At 36.0% G+C, this 20,929-nt stretch overlaps 1 protein-coding gene across 1 annotated transcript in view; it reads left to right on the top strand.

Moving 5' to 3' along the window:
* sema3d.L (semaphorin 3D L homeolog) overlaps nt 1–20,929 on the top strand; it is a 91,209-nt gene that overhangs the window by 16,059 nt on the left and 54,221 nt on the right. The window contains exon 2 of the mRNA XM_018252704.2: nt 5,325–5,507. Coding sequence (XP_018108193.1) covers nt 5,363–5,507 — 145 coding nt within the window. The 5' untranslated portion in view covers nt 5,325–5,362. The remainder of the gene's footprint in view (nt 1–5,324; nt 5,508–20,929) is intronic.

The following is a 20,929-nucleotide window of genomic DNA, read 5'->3' as shown; positions in this document are numbered from 1 at the left end:
TGAGAGAACACCAGATGCCAAATCAAGCAAATGTTCCTTGGTTTCTTTTTGTTACATCTGCTTAATAGTTGTAAGAATGGTGACAACTGAACAGTTTTGCTTTTATAGTGAAATAGGATATTAAGTAGATTAGTAATCCAATCAAAATGTTCTCACTGTTACGGTTGTTGCCAAATGCGTGTCCCAAGACTAACAATAAATTCCACATGCCATAAAGTATCTTCACAAAGCTTCAACTATTCCAGTCACTTTGTAATACTCTGCAAAGCTTTCAACACAACAACTTTATAGCTGAAACCTTAGATTCGATGTTTTATGTCAGGGTGGGTCACAGTTGTGTATTTGTTCAACCAGCAATATTTTGTTACATATTCACACATTTGCGTTTATGCTGCTTATGTATGCCTTGTGGAATAAATTTTGTACAAAAAAAAACTAAGAAACAGAATGAAAATAAAATTGTGTATTTCTGTAGTTAGTTGAAGATGCTTATGCATATCAATGAACAGCAATATTGCAGTCTACTCATGCCAGGTTAAAATAGCCTGTTGCTTTTAAGAGTTACAGATCCTGGTTGCACTTTTTTTATTTTTAATTAACACTACAGCATAGATGTAATTTTATGCACTGCGGCTGTTAGTATAAAAGTGTCACTGTTACTATAGGGTTTAAATGAGATTATAGTGAATAAAGCTTGGCATTAGGAGAAATCACTCCAGTGTAGCAGGGATTTCTAACCTGTGGCAAGGCAGTTTTTTTTGGACTGTGACTCCCAGCTGTTGTTTGATGATGACTGATACGGCAGTGTTCTATCCTCCTAAAAAGTCTTGCAAGCAGAACTTATTTTCAGGCAAGCCTTGTGGTTAACCTATAAAGCCTGGTAGCCAGTCCCTGTGCCTCATGCAATCAGTTGGGTAACCCACATTGCTTTTTATGGCTTGGTATGTGCAATGGTGGGCCAGGAATGATGCTAAACCTTCTCTGGTTGAAAATACCTGCCCTATATGCTTAAGGCACAAAGTCAGTCTGGAGCTACTGAAAGCATCAGCCAGTATACTATAGTTATTGTATGTTATTGTCTGTATGCTTTTCAGACAGGTAGCACCCATATTCTGCTCAGTTAAGGGTTTGGTAACATGGCCAAAAATTATAAAGGGAGTACAACCATCCATAGAACTTTACTAGATTTAACAGCTGTTTTATATACATATAACAATTTTTTTTCATTCTTTATTTATACAGTGGCAGTTTTCATGCAGCACTTTACCAAAATGTTTCATAATTTGCATCAGTCTTTGCTTCGACTGAGCTTGCAATCTAAAGTCCCTATCATTTTACAGAGCAAACATACAAAAGGATCCTTTTTAAGTGCCTGTATGTGTGGGAGGAAACTAGAGAAAACCCACACAGACATGAAGACTCTTTGGAGAGACTCAGGTTGCTATTGAAGTCCCAGCTCTGCAAAACAATACTGCAAACAACTGGGTTATGCGATAAAACGTATAATATTTTGGACTACGTCTAATAATCCAGAACTACCACTTATCAGGCAGGATATACTATTCACCTATTTGAACTAATCATTGGTTGCTAAGGTTTACTAGACATGATGCACATTAACATTATTGTGGTTTCAATTAATAAAGAATGCAACACTTATATTTTGCCCCCTTTTTAATAAGATATGCATTTTAAACTAATAGCTGAGAAACATTTCTATGCGTGTCTGCCATGTGTTAGCTATATGCACATCTGTGTTGCAACAAGGATATCATATTTTAGAGACAGCATGATCAAGAGACATTGCATGTTGTCTGGGCTTCCCCGTCTTTCCTCCAACACATACACATTCTGTTATTCATTCTTACACAACTTTAGTTTACATCATTAATTTACAGTACACTGCAAGACAAGACATAAAAATACACATTTTGACTGCAGGAAGGAAAACTTACTGTTGTGGGATTATCTGTTAGATTATATATCATCTTTTTACATGTATTACAATTGACAGGAATTAATTAGAAAATATCCCCCATTATAATTACTTTTTCTTTTAAAACTATTAAAGGGCCTGTTCATTAAACCTCAAATTTTTCTGGTTGAGTTTTTAAAGTGGAAAGCTAAATTTTTTTGAGGAAAACCCCTGAATTTTTAGACATTTATTATACCCCAAAACTGTTAAAAATCTGAAAATACTCCAGCTAAGGCCTATCAAAGTCATGTAGAAGTCAATGGCAGCTGTCCCTGAAGACCATGGTGGTTTAGTGGGAGGGGTCGGCAGGGACGCCCGCCGCGAGGTACTTCCTCTTCTTCCAGCGTTGCAGGTTCTTAGGGCACGCGCGGCGCTGCTCTCTTTATAGGTGCATCCGCGTTGACGTAACAACTGTTACAATGGCGCAAAATTTGTAATGTTTAAAAGGCGCATTTGGGCTATAGTTCTTTGCCCGTTATAGGTTTCCTCATTGTGAGTTCCTGGTGCCTCTGTGATGTTTAAAGATTCTGTATTCTGTGATCTGATTACCTGTTTTGACCCCTGCTTGCTACTGACAATCCTGACTTCTAAAATCCTGACCCTGCCTGGTAACCGACTCTTCTGTATCCGATTCCCTTCTGATTGATCTCCTGGTTTGACCCTTGCCTGTCTGATTCCACGACCCGGCCTGATTGATTACGCTTTCTGTCTACGCCTTGTACTGTGACCTTCTGCCCAAAAGACTTCTTCTTTACCGTTGTGCCCCATTGCTTGTCCAGAACCTTTTGCTTGGCACCTCTCTCAATAAGACCTGGTGGCATCCGATTAGCCAAGGGCTCCTCCCGAGGTGAAAGGCGTCTGTTAAAGGCAAAAGTAAGAGCCGAGAACAGGGTGCTTAGCACTGGTTCTGGATTTAGGGTGCCGACCGTGACACGTGATCCGAGTTGGTTTTCATCAGATAATCCGATTGATTTAAGTTGTCACAGCGACAAGTTGATAAAGTCGAGTTTTCTGAGCGGTACTTCAGATGATTAGAAATGATGCACTAATTTGTTGCGACAATTTTCGCACCAACTTTTTCAAGAAGAATTATTGATAAATGAGTTAAATTTGTGGATGGGTGTTAGGTTGATTTTGTTTTAATAAAAAAAAATATATACATTTGAGTTTTAGTAAATATACCCCTAAATGTTACAAAAATGTTTATTCAAATATAATAACAATTTATATAAAATGGTGTTTTAGAATGAATATCTAGTTTATGCAAAATGTAGATTTCATTAGTTGCCATAGTTATAGAAGCTTTGTACTGATGTTACTTATTATTAAATAATTAGGCATAATTAGAACCATTCCTTGAGTAAGTGAGAACAGCGGTGTTAATACATCTATGTTTGATGAGATGCCGGCATTGGGTCAGGTTTTTACATTCTTGGGGACAGATGCTTTTATTAATGGACTAAAAAAGGTGGACAAAAAAACGAGTGGCTGGGAACTGTGGCAGTTCAGACACATGTTGAAAGCTGCATCATCAGTTATCAGTATTCTCTTGTGTGCAAAGAACCAATTCTTGTTTTCACGCAAAACTGAAATGAAAGGTGTGCTTTGAACATGTCTTAGGAACAATTTTATTCTTATGGGAATGTAAATTACACTGATGACACATGCTTCTCATTCTCAAATACAGCTGTAGATAACAGCTGGCAAGGATTCTTGTGGAATTCTGTGCACGAGGCCTTGCTTTTCACTCCAAATGACCCACCTTAAATGAAACTCAATGCCACTCAAAAACCTGTAATTCTATTATAGCTTTGTTTGTTGGCAAGGATTTAAAAAAAAAAAAATGTCTACTCTAAAAAGCATCCATTTATATAGCTGTCTCAACAGGCAACATGACACTGGCAAGTATTGAACATGAGTATTAAACACAATATGGTAGGCATTATCTTATTGCAGAGAATGGGTTAAATATGCTTAATCTCTAAATTTCTTTTAAAATGTTCATTCTGTTGTGGGATAAATTCATAGTGGCCAGAAGCAGAGAAAATATGTCAATCTGGTGCCATGAAAATCTTTTAAAGATTTCAAAAGACTTTCAGAGTAAATGATACGATTGAGGAAAGAGGACATTTGAGTTTGACATTGAAGTCCAATGAATTAATACATTTTTTTCTGGAGAAAAGGCACATTGGTGGGGACACAATTACTCAAATAGTTTAGTGGACATTATAACCAGATAGTGTCAAGAGGCCACCCCTTTAGAGTACAGCAGAATTTTCACCTGAAAAAAATGGTTTGTCTTCTCCTGTCTACTGAATAGTGATGAAAAGTATAATTTTACCATTAATGCATGTACAGTATGTGACCAGATAGCCATAAAAGTCAGGAATGCAAAAATGCTACCAGTGCTTGTGAAAGAGATTCTGCTGATCCTAAAGGTGAAGCCTCAGTAATGTTCCCCGTTCCAAAGAACATCTGTGCAGACAAGAATTATCTACAAATTAAAGTCAACACTTTGCTAAGTTCAGGGACTCTTCCCACTGTGGTAATAATGTAAGAAGTATAGTGTTCCTAATTACTTTAAACAACAAACCATCTCCACCTGTTAAATGCAAGGATCTAGCTAATATGGCCATAATGACATACTAACACATGCCAGTTCAGAATAAGTACAGTAGGGATCAGTATTGAGATGCATGCATTGTTATTTACTACTTTTTTGTTTCATACTTCAAAAATAAATTTAAATTTAAAATGTGTAGTTTTGAAGAACCAACCAGCATATAGTGCAAGTAACAGCCAGCAGTTACCTGAACTCACTATGTTATCCCATCAAATCCTAAGCTCTATCTGATTTAAGCACTTGTTTCCACAAAAAAAACTGTCAGGGTGTCCCCCAAGTGGTATTTTAGAAAGCGCTTGTTTTAGTCATGCAGATACTTTGTGTCTGGTCAAAATTTAGCCACTCCCATATTATATAGAAATTACTTTGATACGTATCTCTATCCAGAATTTGATTAAATGTTATCCTGTACTCAAGTATTTGCCATAATAATTCACGTTTAACTACAAAATATAAAATAATAAACATCTTGGTTGTTACTGTCTGCAAATTTACTTTAGGACCTATGACCACAAAACCAATTTAATATTATATAAAATTATTATGTCTGTAATTTTATTTTCAGTGTATTTATATTGCAAAACTTTTACACGTTGACTTTTCTAAACACTTGAAATATTGGGACACCGTGTACCCTGTAGAGAATTTTCATACTTGTTAACCACATTATATCATCTTTCCTCAAAGAGTCCTTATAATCGTTTTCTTTTCTTTAACATTCTGCAGCCTAGCTTCTCCAGAAAGGAGTTGCCACACGGAATATCATGAAAGAGAAGCATCAAAAATGTCTGAGCAGATGGCTAAAACCGCAGCATTCCTCTACAGTCTTATCAATGGTTTTACTAATGTTTCTGCCAGCAACTGACAGCCTGAAACAGAATATTCCTCGGCTCAAGCTTTCTTACAAAGGTATAATATCTTTTCCATCTTGGATATATTTATAATCACTAGCTAGTTTGTTCCTATATTTGCTACATCTTGCAAGTAACCCATTCTCCAAACAATAATGTCTTTCACATTTGTGGCAAATGTTATGGGGAATTGCAGTAATTTTTATTAATAGGCCACAGCAATAATTAATAATTAAATTTAAAAAAGTTGTTTTTAAGTCAATAAACTGATATAAACAAGATAGTTGTAATAATGAAAGCATGGTGGGTGTTTTAAAGACAGGTTTAAAGTTTTAGCTGGTGTAGATAACACAGAAAATATTATATGCAGATAATATAGTAATTATATTGTTGAACCTCAGCATTAGAAAAAAATTAGTGAATTTTCATTTTAAAATTACTTACTTTTATTTGCCTTATTCTGTCTGTCTATCTTTTACCTGTCTATCACAGGATCAATTGGCAGGTCATGAAAACTAACAACACAATTATGCTTAATTGTAGAGGTTATAGAGCCCTGTGCTCAAAAGTCCAGACCTGAAGCATTGCCACTGGTATAGCAACCAATCAGAAGGCATTATAGGTATGGGACCTGTTATCCAGAATGCTCTGGACCTGGGGTTTTCTAGATAAGGGATCTTTCTATAATTTGGATATCTATAATGAAATTTACTAAAAAATCATTTAAACATATAATAAACCCAAATAGGCTTGTTTTGCCTCCAATTAGGATTTTGAGCATATCTTAGTTGCGATAAAGTACAAGGTACAGTAAAAGGAAATCATTTTTAAAATTTGAATAATTTGATTAAAATGAAGTCTATGGGGGATGGCTTTCCCATAATTCTGAGCTTTCTGATAACATGTTCCCAGATAATGGATTCAGTACCTGTATTTACTGGCCACCTATTTTATATACCTGTTTTGTTGACATTAGTAAAGGGTAGGCAGAACTAAGCTTTAGTAATTTTGGTGCAAATATTTGGTACATCCATTTAAAACCAATATTGCAGTTTGTTGTCCACTAGTGATGTATGCTTTCAGTATCAATGTATTCTTTCCCACTCTACTCTTTCAGTGTAAGCTGCCACTCGACAGAAGTTTTGTAATCACGTGATCATGAGTAAAAAGAAAAAACTCTTTCTGTATCTCATAGCACTTAGGTACATTGTATATACCTGATATAAATTTACAAAGGAATGAGTGCTACTTTTCTGCTGTACATGAAGCATTTAAGATATAAAGCTTTTTTAGTTAACCAGTATTATTCAATTAAATCATATAAATACATATGTCTTATAGAATATATTTACTTATTTTCTCTGACATGGCTTGTGTTCTGTGTAGCTGCCAAAAAAAGGCAGGTGTAGTAACCTGAGAAAAAGAGACCTGCGTGCCATATAATTTGCTTATATAGCTATAAATGGAAACATTAATAACTTTGATACACTTGAGTAAGGCAGCATTCACAGCTGTATTGACAGTAATATTTGAACCAACATTTATTTGAACAGAACCTCTAACTCTTAAACACACCCTGAACATAAGTAGCATTTTGCCGTTTTTGCCTGGAGCTGTTTCTCCAACTTCCTTATTTGCATTCGCATTCTTTGCTATAGTGTATTTTTGCATTTACTAGGTTAGTAAGCTGATATTGTTTCAGAAAAAAACAATAAGTAAACATACTACTTTATGTTCTGATTTTGAACAAGTTGTCTTTATAAATCATGTTTTCTGCAGTCTTTTCATCGCAATTTGCTGCTTTTCTGTAGTATATTTATAGTAATTTCCAGAGGCGTATCTGCCATTAGGCGGCAGCTCCCCATAAGTTACCAGGGGTGGCAAAAAGACGCTCCTGGTAACTTTAAGAGACAAATTTCTGGTTATTAAACCAGAAATTCGGCTTTTCTAGCTCAGAGAGTGCAATTTTGCTCTCTGCGCTAGTGATGTAAGGTAAGCGCGACGGGCAGGGGGGCGGCATTTCGGACGCCACCTCAGGAGGCATAACAGCCTGAAACGGCCCTGGTCATTTCATAGCTGTGGTGTTTATACAATTGGCCTGTAGGTGTCACTGTTTACATGAGTTGTACTATGCATGCACAGTACTTTCTATACAGCTTGGGGGGTTAGAGTGAAGCTACTGTTGATGTATAATGGCTGCATAAACCTGCTAATAAAGCACTCATCCCTGGCTTCCAAAACACAACAAATTGGTGACAAGATGTCTCTTCTATCTATGCAGCAGCCTGCACCTTTTCTCCCAAACCCTGGTGAGCCTACCGTACCTTTTACTGCTTGGATCCGTATGTTTGAAAATTACATTATTGCTGCTGACCAAGGGAAGATTTCTGCTGCTAGAAAGCATGCTTTACTTATTCACTGCCTGAGAGCAGAGGGACAGCGTATATTCTATACATTACCATTAGCTGATGAGACTTATAAAACTGCACTTACTGCTATAAAGAACTTTTTCATGCCAAGAGTAAATGTGGTTGCTAAAAGATATAAATTCCGCCAACGTGGACAGCGTAATGGCGAATCCACAGAACAATTTGTAGCAACTTTGAGAGAGCTGGTTGTTACCTGTGAGTTTTGGAATCTAACAGATGAAATGCTAAGAGACCAAATAGTGGGAAAAACGAATTCACCATGCATTAGAGAGAGACTGCTCCTAGAGCAGGATTAAAGAGCAGCATTTAACCCTTGCAAAGGCTATTACAGTTGCTAGCCAAATGAAAACAGCAGTGGCAGAGGCTAAAACTCTCTGTGGTTCAACACAACACACTGCAAATTATGCTACATGTCCTGCAAAAGCTATACAGTGCCACAAATGCACAAAAGTAGGACATTTTGCTAAGATTTGCCGTAGTTCTGCTAAAGATGTTCACGAAGTCACTTCTGCAAATGTCACAGTATTAAGTGTGGATAAAGTGGATACATTTATTCCAGACAAGTCAGTGTCAGTACTGCTTCTGCTGACAAGGGACACTCCATTAAACTGATGCTTGATACAGGTTCAGCAGTTTCTATCCTACCAAAGGATATTTTCTTGAAATACTTTGCAAAAGATCCACTTGTTGCACCTATCCTGAGACTGGTCAGTTACTTGAAGGATCCAATCCCTGTGCTTGGTTGCTTGCCAGTGACTGCAAAATCTGACTTTTACATTGTGAATAAGGGTGCTGCACCTACTCTATCTGATTTTCAGACCTTACAAGCTTTCTTAGGTCTTACTTCATGGTATTCTAAGTTTATTCCCAACTATGCTTCAGTTGTGGTGCCACTTAGAGCATTACAACATGGAACTTAAAGCCTGGTTTGGTCAGAGACTGCTCAACATAGCTTTGAAATGGTGAAACAGTTAATTGTGAATAGTCCAGCGCTAGCTTTATTTGATTCTGCACTACCCAGATGCTATTACTTCAGCCTATAGTGTTGGTGCAGTTCTCCATGCTGATCATACAAAGAAAACGGTTGCATTTGCTTCCAGAACACTTACAGAGACAGAGCGAAAGTATTCAACTGTTGAAAAAGAAGCTCTAGCATGGGCAACAGAAAATGGAGAACCCACCCATGGGGTAGATAATTTAAATTGCACTGATCATAGCCCTTTAACTACACTGCTTACAACAAAGGGACTAGGAAGAGCTGGAATGCATATAGCTAGATGGTCAACAAGGCTACTAAATTTCAATTATAAAATGCAATACAAACCAGGTTTGAAAAATGTTACTGCTGATTGTTTGTCACGTTTACCTTTACCTGCAGCTTCTGATACATTGGATGAGGACATAGAAGCTGTAGCACTGACTGATTTATGATAATCTATAGTTACAGCTGCTGATTTTAAGCAAGCTTACCTCACATATCCAATTCAAGTAAAACTACGGGACATCTTACAAAGCAAATGACCAAATGCTAAGAAGAAACTCAGTCCTGATCTTCAACCTTACTACAGGATTAGACATGAACTGTCCTTAGTAGATGGCTATGTTGTCCATGGATCTCACCGCTTACTGGTACCAGAGACCTTGTGAGAAAAGCTCATACAACTTGCACATGAGAGTCATCAAGGAATTGTACATACAAAACAAAGACTACAAGAACTATACTGGTGGCCAGCAATGGATGCCAAATTGGTAGCTGCCATTCATTCTTGTGTTAGTTGTCAGAATCATGACAAAACAGCTATCACATATACACCACCACTTCAGCCAGTACCATTTCCTGATTCAGCATGGGAAAAACTGTGGGTATTGATATTGTGGGACCTTTTACAGATGCTCCTATTCCACACCTATAGACTGCAGATTTGCTATAACCTTGATTGACTATTACAGTAAATGGCCTGAAATTGCATTTGTTTTTCATATAACATCAGCTACACTAATAACATTTCTGTCTACAGTCTTCAGCAGAGAAGGTAATCCAAAGGAGTTAATATCATACAAAAGACCACAGTTTGTCTCATATGAGTTTGAATCCTTTCTGAGAGAGAGAGAAATATTGTGCATAGGAAAACTTCAGTGTATTACCCACAAGCAAATGGAGAAATCGAGCGATTCAACAGAAGTCTGAAAGAAGCACTACAGAAATCTAAATTGACTACACCACTTGAAGTGAGACGCCAGCGAGGACCATACACATGTGAACTGTCTGATGGACGCATATGGAATACAAGTCATTCTGCTCCTGCTAGATATGACTTTGGAGAAGCTCCATTTGATGAAGGACATTTTCCTACTCCTGATGTCAACTGCAATAGGCCTGGAGTAAGTGAACCTATAAGGCATACTGAGAGAATCAGAAAACTACCTGCATGGACCAAGGACTATACTGCAACAATAACAGATGCATGTAGATAAAAAAAAAAGCTAAGAGCAAAGAACACTGGAAATCTCACTTTTTTTTTTTTTTGCATATTCAGTATTCAGACTAGAGAGATACAGATAATTTTCCTGTTACAACTATCCATTGATAGGTGCATATTAATACATTTTAAATAATTAGAATACAGGATCATTTTTAAACTCACCACATAATTTTTTCTGGTCTGTACAAGAACTCCCGTCTTGACAATTCTCGCTAAACTGAACTACTGTACGGATAAACACTTACTTGTATGCCTTCATAGTCAGAATAAAGTCTGCCAAGATAATATAACGACCATTTATAACTGATAAGATGAATGTAAACGCTGTTTATAATTATGAAGTACTCTGGTTCTGTTTCATTGCACTATGTGTGTGTTCTTCATATTTGACAGCCTGCTTATCTTGCATATTAAACCATCTGATACTTAGCTGCAGCCAGATCTTGTATACTAAATCTGAATATAGTCAGCAAAACTGACAGGACCAGGAGGAGGTTCAGAGATGGAAGCATAGGCAGGAGTCATTGAAGAAAGAATCAGGATAAAGTTGTAACAGGAATTAAAAAAAGCTTTAGTCAAAATAAATATTTTTATTAGGTGTCATTCAACTGCAGCAACGAAACTGCAACTAACATCTCTTCTACAATATCCAATTCTAATGCAATGTTTCATCTACTTTGTTTCACTTTTTTTGAACAAGATACAAAGATGAAAGGGTAGTTCAGATTTAAGTTAACATTTACTACATTATAGAATGTCCCATCCACCGCAACTTTAAAGTTAGTCTTTTTTAATAATTAAAAAAAAATATATATATATATATATATCTTCTTTTTTCCAGATTTCAAATGGGGATTACTGACCCTGGAAGCCAAAAACTAAAAAAAAAGTGCTGAATACAACATATGTTCACTCTATAGTCACTTATAGTCAACTATTATTCACTTGTTTTCATGAGCCACATTCTACAACTATCTACATTCTTATTAATGAAAAAATATTTGTATTTACCTTTTTTTCCCTTGGAAAAAACACGCTGCACTAAAAAAAACATGAAAAAGTATATGGTCTTTAAAAAGTAAAACACTTTATTACATACAGTATGTGTTTTATACCGATTGTCAAAATAAAAAGAGATAGAAAGTGATATTTAAAAAGAATGTTAACAAAAATTATATTATTTCTAATTAGTTAGTGCTGGGTGGTATTTTAGACTAAAGGTGTTTGTATTATACGATAAATCAATAAAATGTTTACATTTCAAAATCAGGCACTTTTAGCAATACCAAATATGCATATGTGTTTATTCACAGAAATGGCTTTTTTAAATGCATGTTGAGGTGGTTTAAACATTCTTGGGACTCAAGCCAACATTTTATAGCATACTGTAAAAAAAGAGAAAGAAAAAGAAAGAAATGTGTAGGTGAATAAAAATAAGAATGTTACACCCATACAACTGTGAATTGATTGTTTAGTACTGTAGCCTCTGAGTCATATGCAAAAAATGTCAGAAAAAGGAAACTATAAGCCTGGCCATTTTAACTAGTTATTGAAGTGGTGGTATAAATTCTATATTTCAGCATCAAAGAAAGCAGATAATACATTTGTTTAATAAAATAAGGGTCTGTATGTCTCCACAGGCTAAAACCATTGCTTTTTCAATAATTCTTTTCCGATATTTACCAATTGTAGTATTTCCTAAGGCTAAGTGCATAAGTCATGGTATATTTACCTTTCCAAATACATGTTGTATATATATACACAGCCTGAAAACAACAATGCTTGCCATGGATTCAGGAAACATGTAATTGATGAGTAGCTTGACTTCTTTAGTTTCCTGGCTAATTAAGATGATCCTCCATCATGGCTTCATTAAATTCAAGTGCTTCTACCCTAAATGCACATTTAGCCAAAAGCTAGGAAGAATATCATTTATTACATTCACCTGCTCAGTTTGAATGTGTAGACAAAAAGCATGCATTTTTAGATACTCTTGAGAGACTGAATCGAAAAATAAACTTGTCCAATGAGTGTTGCTGAAAATGACATATAGCAAATTAATTATTAAGACATGTTAAAATTAGAATTTAATTTTTTTGTGGTTTATTTGTGGTTTTTGAGTTCAGTTCAGTTTGCAATATCAACAATCTGGTTGCTAGGGTCCAGATTACCCTAGCAACCATGCGTTGATATGAATAAGAGACTGGAATATGAATAGAGGAGGATCTGTATGGAAAGATGAGTAATAAAAAGTTGCAATAACAATTAATTTGTTGCCTTACAGAGCATTTGTTTTAAGCTGGAGCCCCCCCCCCCACCATTTGAAAGCTGGCAACAGAAGAGGAAGGCAAATAATTAAAAAACGAGGGTCAATTGAAATATTGCTTATAATTAGCTAAAAGTTAACTTAACGGTGAACCACCCCTTTAATTAGAAAAGCATTTTTAAATGCATGTTTACAAAGGAATACCCTGTGGGTCATTTATGACCCAAACCACAAGTCTGGCCACACAATAATGGACACAGTGGTGGTAGGAGATGATAAAAAATATATATATGTTACTGTGTTAAAGGGATACACATCAGCTAATAGTGATGCACCAGCAGAATTTTGCACTGACATCCCTTTTTCAAGCTAGCAAACAGATTTTTTTCATACTTAATTTTGAAATCTGACATGGGGCTAGACCAGGGATCAGCAACCTTTACTATCAAGAGAGCCATTTTGCACCCTCTTCCACTAAAGAAAAATAGTCTGGAGCCACAAAACATAACACAGCTTATAAACGTAAAAGTTTTAACCTTTTTTAATTAAACACTGAATAGCCCTATTAAATGCTAGTGTTCTCATCTGTTTAATGTGACTTCTGTTTCTGAAGCTCCATGCTGATCTTCCTTCTCTTGTCTTTGAGTGTGTGACCGCGGTTCGGACCATGATCTTGCTGCGACTCGGTCTTGGCTGTCATTCCTGGGACGTCTGTACAGTCCTCGCACCTGCTGGTGGCTTCCTGAGTGTGCGAACGTGTTTGGCTAACTGTTAGCTTACCGCGGTCGCACACTCAAGAAGCCGCTAGCAGGTGCGAGGGCTGTATAGACGACATGACAGGCAAAGCCTCAAGACCGAGCTGCAGTAAGCAGGATGAAGAGCCGCATGAGGCTCCAGAGCCGCCGGGTTGCCTACCCCTGGGCTAGACATATTGCCAGATTCCTGGGTACCCCCAATCATGTGACTTGTGCTCTGATAAACTTCAGTTACTCTTTACTGCTACACTTGAAGTTAGAGTGATATCACCCCCTCCCTTCCCTCCCCAGCAGCCCATCAACAGAACAATGGGAAGTTAACCAGATAACAACAACCTGGCACAAGATAACTGCTCCTTGGTAGATATAATAAGAGAACTCAATCGTAAACATCAATGTCCCACTGCAACTCCTTCAGTTACATTGAGTAGGAGAAACAATAGCCTGTCAGAAAGCAGTTCCATAGTGCAGCACTGGCTCTTCCTGAAAGCACATGACCAGGCAAAATGACCCGAGATGGCTGCCTACACACCAATATTACAACTAAAAAAATACACTTGTTGGGTTAGGAATGAAATTGTACATAGTAGAGGGAATTATTTGCAGTGCAAACAGTGTAATTTAGAAATAAAAACTACACCATAGAAATCATGACAGAATCCCTTTAAATATAGATACATTATATGGCTGGTTCCACTAATTGTTAGTTACCTTTTCGAATACCTGTTGTATTTCCCATTCCATCTTTATTAAATCTCCAACTGAATATCAGTTCAGTCAATAAACTTACAATTTTGACAGCAGTTCATATGGGGCCTCTCCGTAGATACTGGTATGTGGTTTTAGTTGATTGTGAACCTCTCTCCTTAAAATGACACCCATGTAGAGGCCAATAATGGTGAGCTTCAAACTCACAAATGGGTCTACTAATTCCAATAAACATCCTTGGTGATCATTACAGCTGCTCATCTATATTACCCAAGTTTTTGTATGCAGTTACAGCTTCCTCATTTCCTAACTTTTTCAGGAACCATCTCACCCTGTTTCTGGACATACTGTACAGATATCCAAAAGAAAGATCAAATACACAGAAGTGGAGGGTTCAAATAATGAGCATAAAGATATGTAAAACGAATACTGGAAACACACTCTGGCAGTTGATGTGTTGCAAATATTCATTTTTTCACAAACCAAACAAGAAAGGCAACATTTCAGGACCTCAAGTCCCTTTATCAGCTTTAAATAAATGCTCTAGAAAGAAGTTGAAAATTTGACCCGGGAATTACATTTTAAAAAGAAATTGCAGGAGTGCATGCAAAGTTGAAAAGTTGTTATATAATACCACCCGGGTCAGGATTGCAGGTTTATTCTATACACCTATATATTGAACAACTATATACTGAATATCTAAAGCAAAATATTGTGTATAAATAGGCAATATTTACACTGTGATCAAAAACATGTAAAATGAATCTTCAGAAGTGAAGTGCCTTCCAATTGTATATGGAAGAGAACTAGTAGAGTAAAAAAAATGAATGCATTGCTCTTATAAACAAATAATTTAGATGTTTTTTTAAATGTCAAGAGCAAATTATATATTATGTTTATGTAAGTTATAAAATGCTTGCTTAGGCATATAATAAACATGAACTGACTTATGTTTTAATAAATGCTGATTATACAGAAATAAAGGTATACTTAAATGTAAAATGTTATTTGTGCAGCTGTTAAACACATTCATTTAAAAACCTAAAATTCACCTGAGCTGAGAATTAAAAGATATGTTACATGTTAGGTTTATCCTTGATTGTGAGCACAGTTGGAGGAAGTAATAAATCACAATAGTATAGTACCTGTACTAGCATAATCCTCTCCTGCACAAATATTTTTAAGCTTCATTTTAGTTATTAGTAAATAAAATGCATTATTATAGGGAACAAACTTGGCTGAGGGGGTCCTTTTTAAGAGGTGTTCAAGGGCGGTCCAGTATTTAGACAGAAATCACAAGCTGGTTTGCTTCTTCTTGTATCTACCCTGGTACTGTACCATCTTGGTTTCTCTTCCAGCATTCAGGTCAGCACCCTCAACTAAGCACATTTATATTACATATGCTACTGGCTCAGTGCACATGTGCATTAGGCTCTGTTGCAGTAAAAATAGGATTACCCCACTGTACACTGGAAGAGAATAGTGCGGCCACACATCTAGGCTGCTGGGGTCACAACTGTTTGCCCTATTCTCCAAATTAGAAAAAACTTATAGGACCCATCTAGATTGACTGGACAATTGGGCAATCGCTAATCGCTATGTCATATCCTCATCCCATTACATCACTGGTCTGCCCCTGTGACATCATGACCAGTCCTGTAACATCACTGTCACAGGGCAGTATTGTATTAAGTAAATCCATAATAAACAAACTCTGATCTCCTATGAGATGGCATTGCATCAGGAGGTTTGGAGGCAGACCATACCCTATTGGCTATGGTGGCCTATGGTCAACAAGAGAAAATAAAACTGCCATTGCTGTAACATAAAATAGAACTTATAAAAAAATAAACCACACTTAAATGTCCATATAACATCTGCTAAAGTAATATCATCTGGTAGTGAGTAAGCTTGTATATGTTGATGTGTTTCTTCTGTGTTATATAGTTCTAGTGATCCAGTAAAATCATACAGTTTTACTTTTTCAAGTGTTTATTTAAAAAAAAAAAACATAGCAAAAAACTGACTTGGCTTTAATAAATATTTATAAAAACAAATTGTTTATAGAACTTAGTGAGTCATAATGTTTTAGCTTGATGAAGGCGGATTAATGAACATGTTGCAACAGAACTGAAGGATGGGTCCTTCATTATGTATTAACTTTCATGCAGCCCACATTGACATTATTCACAGGGGTTTCGATCTCTTATGTTTATAGTAAAGGTGCATATATTTTTATCATTTCAGCATACAATGTGGCTAAATAATAATATACTTATAGCTGAGTATAAACATACTGCTAAAAATGTTCCCTTACATTTTTTTTGGTGTTTGTGGATTGGACGGTTTGATGCAGGTTTATATTTCAACTGCTAATGTACCATGTCAGGAAGTTCATGGTGCATCAGCAGATGAGTAAGTAAAGAAGTGTCACAACTCCTCTTCACTCCTTTCTGTTCTGATCATTCATCCTAAATAAAGGCAACAACAGAAAATTGTCCTCAAAGTACGTGTATCGCCATTAGCACAATATCTAACTATTCCAGCCAGTGTATGACTACCATCAGCCTATGCTGCCTCTGCATTGGAATGTCACCTGAGATAGGAATAGCTTTTAGTGTTCCTACGGTATTTCTAAAAGAACATTTACTCTCAAGTTAACACTTCACGATTAAGTAGACTGGTAAGCTTTGAATCTGGATTTGTCATTGAAACAAAACTATTTCAAGCTGATGTTCCTATAGCACAACATAAAGGGTATTATTTACTAAAACTCAAATTTATCTCATATGTTTATTAAACCAAGCTTGATCAAACTTCCATCCATTTTTTCTTTTTTATCAATAAAATATTTAAAATTATTTATATTTTTTATCAATAAAGTAACTTGAAAAAGTTGATAAAATAGAGAGAAAACCCGAATTGTATGAATTTTTCAGATTTAACACCCAAATTGCGCTATATTTTTGGGTTATTGTTTTAAAACCCTACATCTTTTTGATTATCATATGAAACCCAGTGCAGGCCACTATATTTTCAAATTGTAGTGTTTGCGTGTGTGCATGAAAGAAAAGATAGCATACCTGAAGGAGTGGGAGGCATGATGTTGCATTAATGAAAGATCTTGCTTATCTGTCACAACCAAACATGGGCACTATGACAACGAACACAAGTCATTGTTTTTGAACCTTAGTATGAGCTTTCCAAATTAAAATATAATTATTTAAAAGGTATGCCTGTGGCTTGCATATGTGTAATTATGTGACCTACAGAGATTAGTATTGTTTATAGATACAGAGGAGTGTATTGTACAGAGATCTTTCAGAATTACCAAAATGTGTTTTGTTTTTATCTATGGAGACATCTTCAAACCTGTCCTTGCAAATCTTAGACTTCTTCATATATTTTTCTTTTGTTAAACAAATACAAATGTGACTTGGCAAGAGCCGTTAAAGCATTTAATGAAGAAAGCAATACCAATTATGTGTACTTGATGTAATTGAATTCAGTACTTCAAAGGCCAAAAAAATCTGTTATAAAATATGCATCTTTATACAACCAAGAAATAGACCTGTCTTATATTTATGCAAACCTTTGATCATCATTGAATCTGTAATATTTTGTAGCAGATTAAATGCAAACAGAGAGTAAAAATCATCTTTATTGGCTTTGTAGAACTTGCAATATTACATATTCTTTATTGATTTGGCATCAATCTGTGTTGCGCTCACTTTTTCTGAGGTATTAAGCTGGCCAAGCTTTCATTTTGCCTTGTAAATATTTTATTGACATCGTCTCACTTTAAAATATGTGTAATTATACATGTACTCACTGGAATTTTTTCATTATAGAATTCTTTATCAGTTAAGTACATATAAAAAGCTGTGGGCTTTGTCAGCCCTTGAGTGAGTTGTGATATGACATACCTTGAGCACCCATGAACTGTGGTACATTTTCTGAACAATGGAAATAATGAAAAACAAATTAGCTCAGACCTGACGGAGCAATATTCATGTTGTTGCCGTCAAACCTCAAAAGTTCTTTAACACATGCAAATTTAGTTTCTTTAATCTCGCTTATAATAAGGACAAATGAAACAAAAGTACTGGTTCTATTAATGAGTATATATATGTGTTTGTTTAGCCTTTTTTTAATCTGTTGTCTAAACAGAGCCCTACTGGGTTTTTAGTGTTGGAGCCTTAGAAAAGTTATACTCATAACTTATTTCTAATTGCTCTGTTTAATAAGCTATAGTATTTCACAAATAATATATCATTCATGATCTCTAAAAAATATGGAGTTTTGTTCAAATGTATATATGCCCATGGCACACAGGGTTTACTCTCCACTGGTGTTTTTTAACCTGAACATGACCATTCAGCCAGTCATTTACTTGAATTAAATCCACTTAACACTAAAGCTGGCCATATATCATACATTTTGAAACCTTGCCAAACAAATTGATCTTTTACTGATATGTCCACCTTGAGGTGAGCTATGTCAGGTAGATACAATCATTTGGCCCTCGGACCAATAATTGGATCATTAATGTTGCTTTTCTGGCCATTGGATCAATGACCACATCAACTCACAAATGCTGTCCTCCATCTGACATGAAAAATAAACCTGCCCAATCGACATCTGGTCAATTTTGGCCACAAATACACATGCAGATAAATTGCTAAATCGTCGGAAGGTGCCACTTTGGCAGCTTAAATCTGCCTATGTATGGCCATCACAACAGTAACAGGTATATTTCAGAGTGACAACATTTTAGTCTTCCTGTCATCAAGATGGATTTATTTAAAAAAGCTAATAGGCTATTCAGCTTGGACTACTGAAAACTCTCTGGCAGCTGAAAACTGCCAGTGGGGAATAAGTTCAGTGTGTCAAAGACCCTAAGGCTACTGCCATGTTAGGCTGTTTTTCTGCCTGTGTATAAATGCAAACAGAGAAAGAGCCAATTTGCTTCTTCCTGTATCTGCACTGACAAGCACTGTGTTGGCCTGTTTTTTTTTGTTTTATTTACAACCTAAGACCGGAAAACCCGGAATCATTACCATGTCATGTGGCCCTAGCCTAAAAATTATGTCACTTGAAACTTACTCAGTAAAGGGTAACACTGTGTTTAATATGTGTACATCTTACTTTATATGATTTGCTCATAATCTATGATGTTTACTTATGCACATTTTATTTTCTGCATATCTGTATTAATTTCTGGAGATCTGACCATATATTGTTTCTATAAACTATACACTATACAGGGTCTAGGACTTCCCAACAAGCAATGTCTGGGGCGGCTGTTGCTGAATGAAAGATTATATTACACACATTAAAATAAAATGTAAATTCATAAAGAACTGATTGTTGCTGCCAAAGCTTATATACTTAGTAAGATTTGGTGTATCCCAGTTTCAAGTAAATAACTTGCAGATGATGCAGTAATCAGCCTAGGGAACTACTAGACTCCTGGAAGTTCCTATCTGGGATTCTTGTTCTGAATATAGAAGGTCTTTGTGTTTTTGCAATGATAACAGGGAAGAATGTTGTTTTTTTGAAAATGTAGGGAAAGTATTCAGAATATATTAAATGAGATTCAAGATTCAAGAATAATATACCTTATGTAGGTCTACATTTTTTTTTAAAGTAATATCATCTCAACTTCCAATAGCTTTCACTTATTTGGTCCCTGCATTACATATTTTTAGCTAATCTATATATCAGGAACCAAATCCAGCCTCCAGATAAAAACAGGGATCTTTCATTCTGGGTATTTTTTAAGAGCCATGTATCAATTGCTTTTTGGGTACTATAAACTAAAATACAGCATACAGAATATGAAGATAAAAGACACTGTAATAGATTTTTTAGATTTTAGATTTACCTATACTAGAATGACACTGTAATAGTTTCAGATGTATCACCTAATTATGATATGAATGCAGTTGAGCTTTGATTCATAATTTGAATAAATCAAATTGCAAATGTTTCTCAAATTGGCCAAAAAGACTTGCCCCTATATTTAATTAAAGATACAAAGTTTGCCCAGGAGCAGTAACCAATAGCAACCAATAAGATGCTTGCTTTTACACAAGTGACCAGCAAATGTTTCATGCTGATTGGTTGCTATGGATTACTGCCCCTGGGCAAACTGCCTTTTATTACACAACCCCTTAATGCCGACAGACCGAGTACGCAGCTTATTGGCAATGGGGCCATCCACCGGCTTCCCTGATCGATATCTGACTGAAAGTCAGCCAGATCTCGATCGGTTAAAAAATCCCTTTGGATCAAGCCCGCATCTGTGCGTTTATTCGCCCATTTCGGATGCATTATGATCCGATCGTGGACCGCAATTGGATAAGTATATCGTCCACTTCAATGTGGACATAGCAGCAAGAGATCACCTGTTTGGCGACATCGCCAAACCAGCGGATCTCTACGTCTGTGGCCACCTTTAATTTTTAAGGGGGCTTGAAACGAAGAAGTCTATTTAGCACCATAACTTAGATTTTATATATATATATTTTTATTTCTAGTCAATGGAAAGATTTTGTCATTTCCAGTTGTCCGCATTGCTTTGTCACAAAACACTGACTGTGTTTGCAAATGGGTGGTTTCAAGACCACCTGGATCAGTTACCTTATTAGTGGGGACAGAGCTCAGTTGTTTATAACTGTTTTTATGAATTTGGAGCTGTCTTTTCTTACTTCATAATACTATGCTCCAGGAATATTTATGTAACGGAAAATATGAGGGTTTTTCTTAATAGAAGGAGGTATGTTTAAACCTGTCAAACACTGTGGACTTGGTCAGCAGTGTGGATTAACAACTTG

The sequence above is a fragment of the Xenopus laevis genome, chromosome 3L (genome assembly GCF_017654675.1).
Source record: "Xenopus laevis strain J_2021 chromosome 3L, Xenopus_laevis_v10.1, whole genome shotgun sequence".
Classification (NCBI taxonomy): domain Eukaryota; kingdom Metazoa; phylum Chordata; class Amphibia; order Anura; family Pipidae; genus Xenopus; species Xenopus laevis.
The sequence above is the reverse complement of the archived record's forward strand: the minus strand, read 5'-3'. Positions and strand labels throughout refer to the sequence as shown.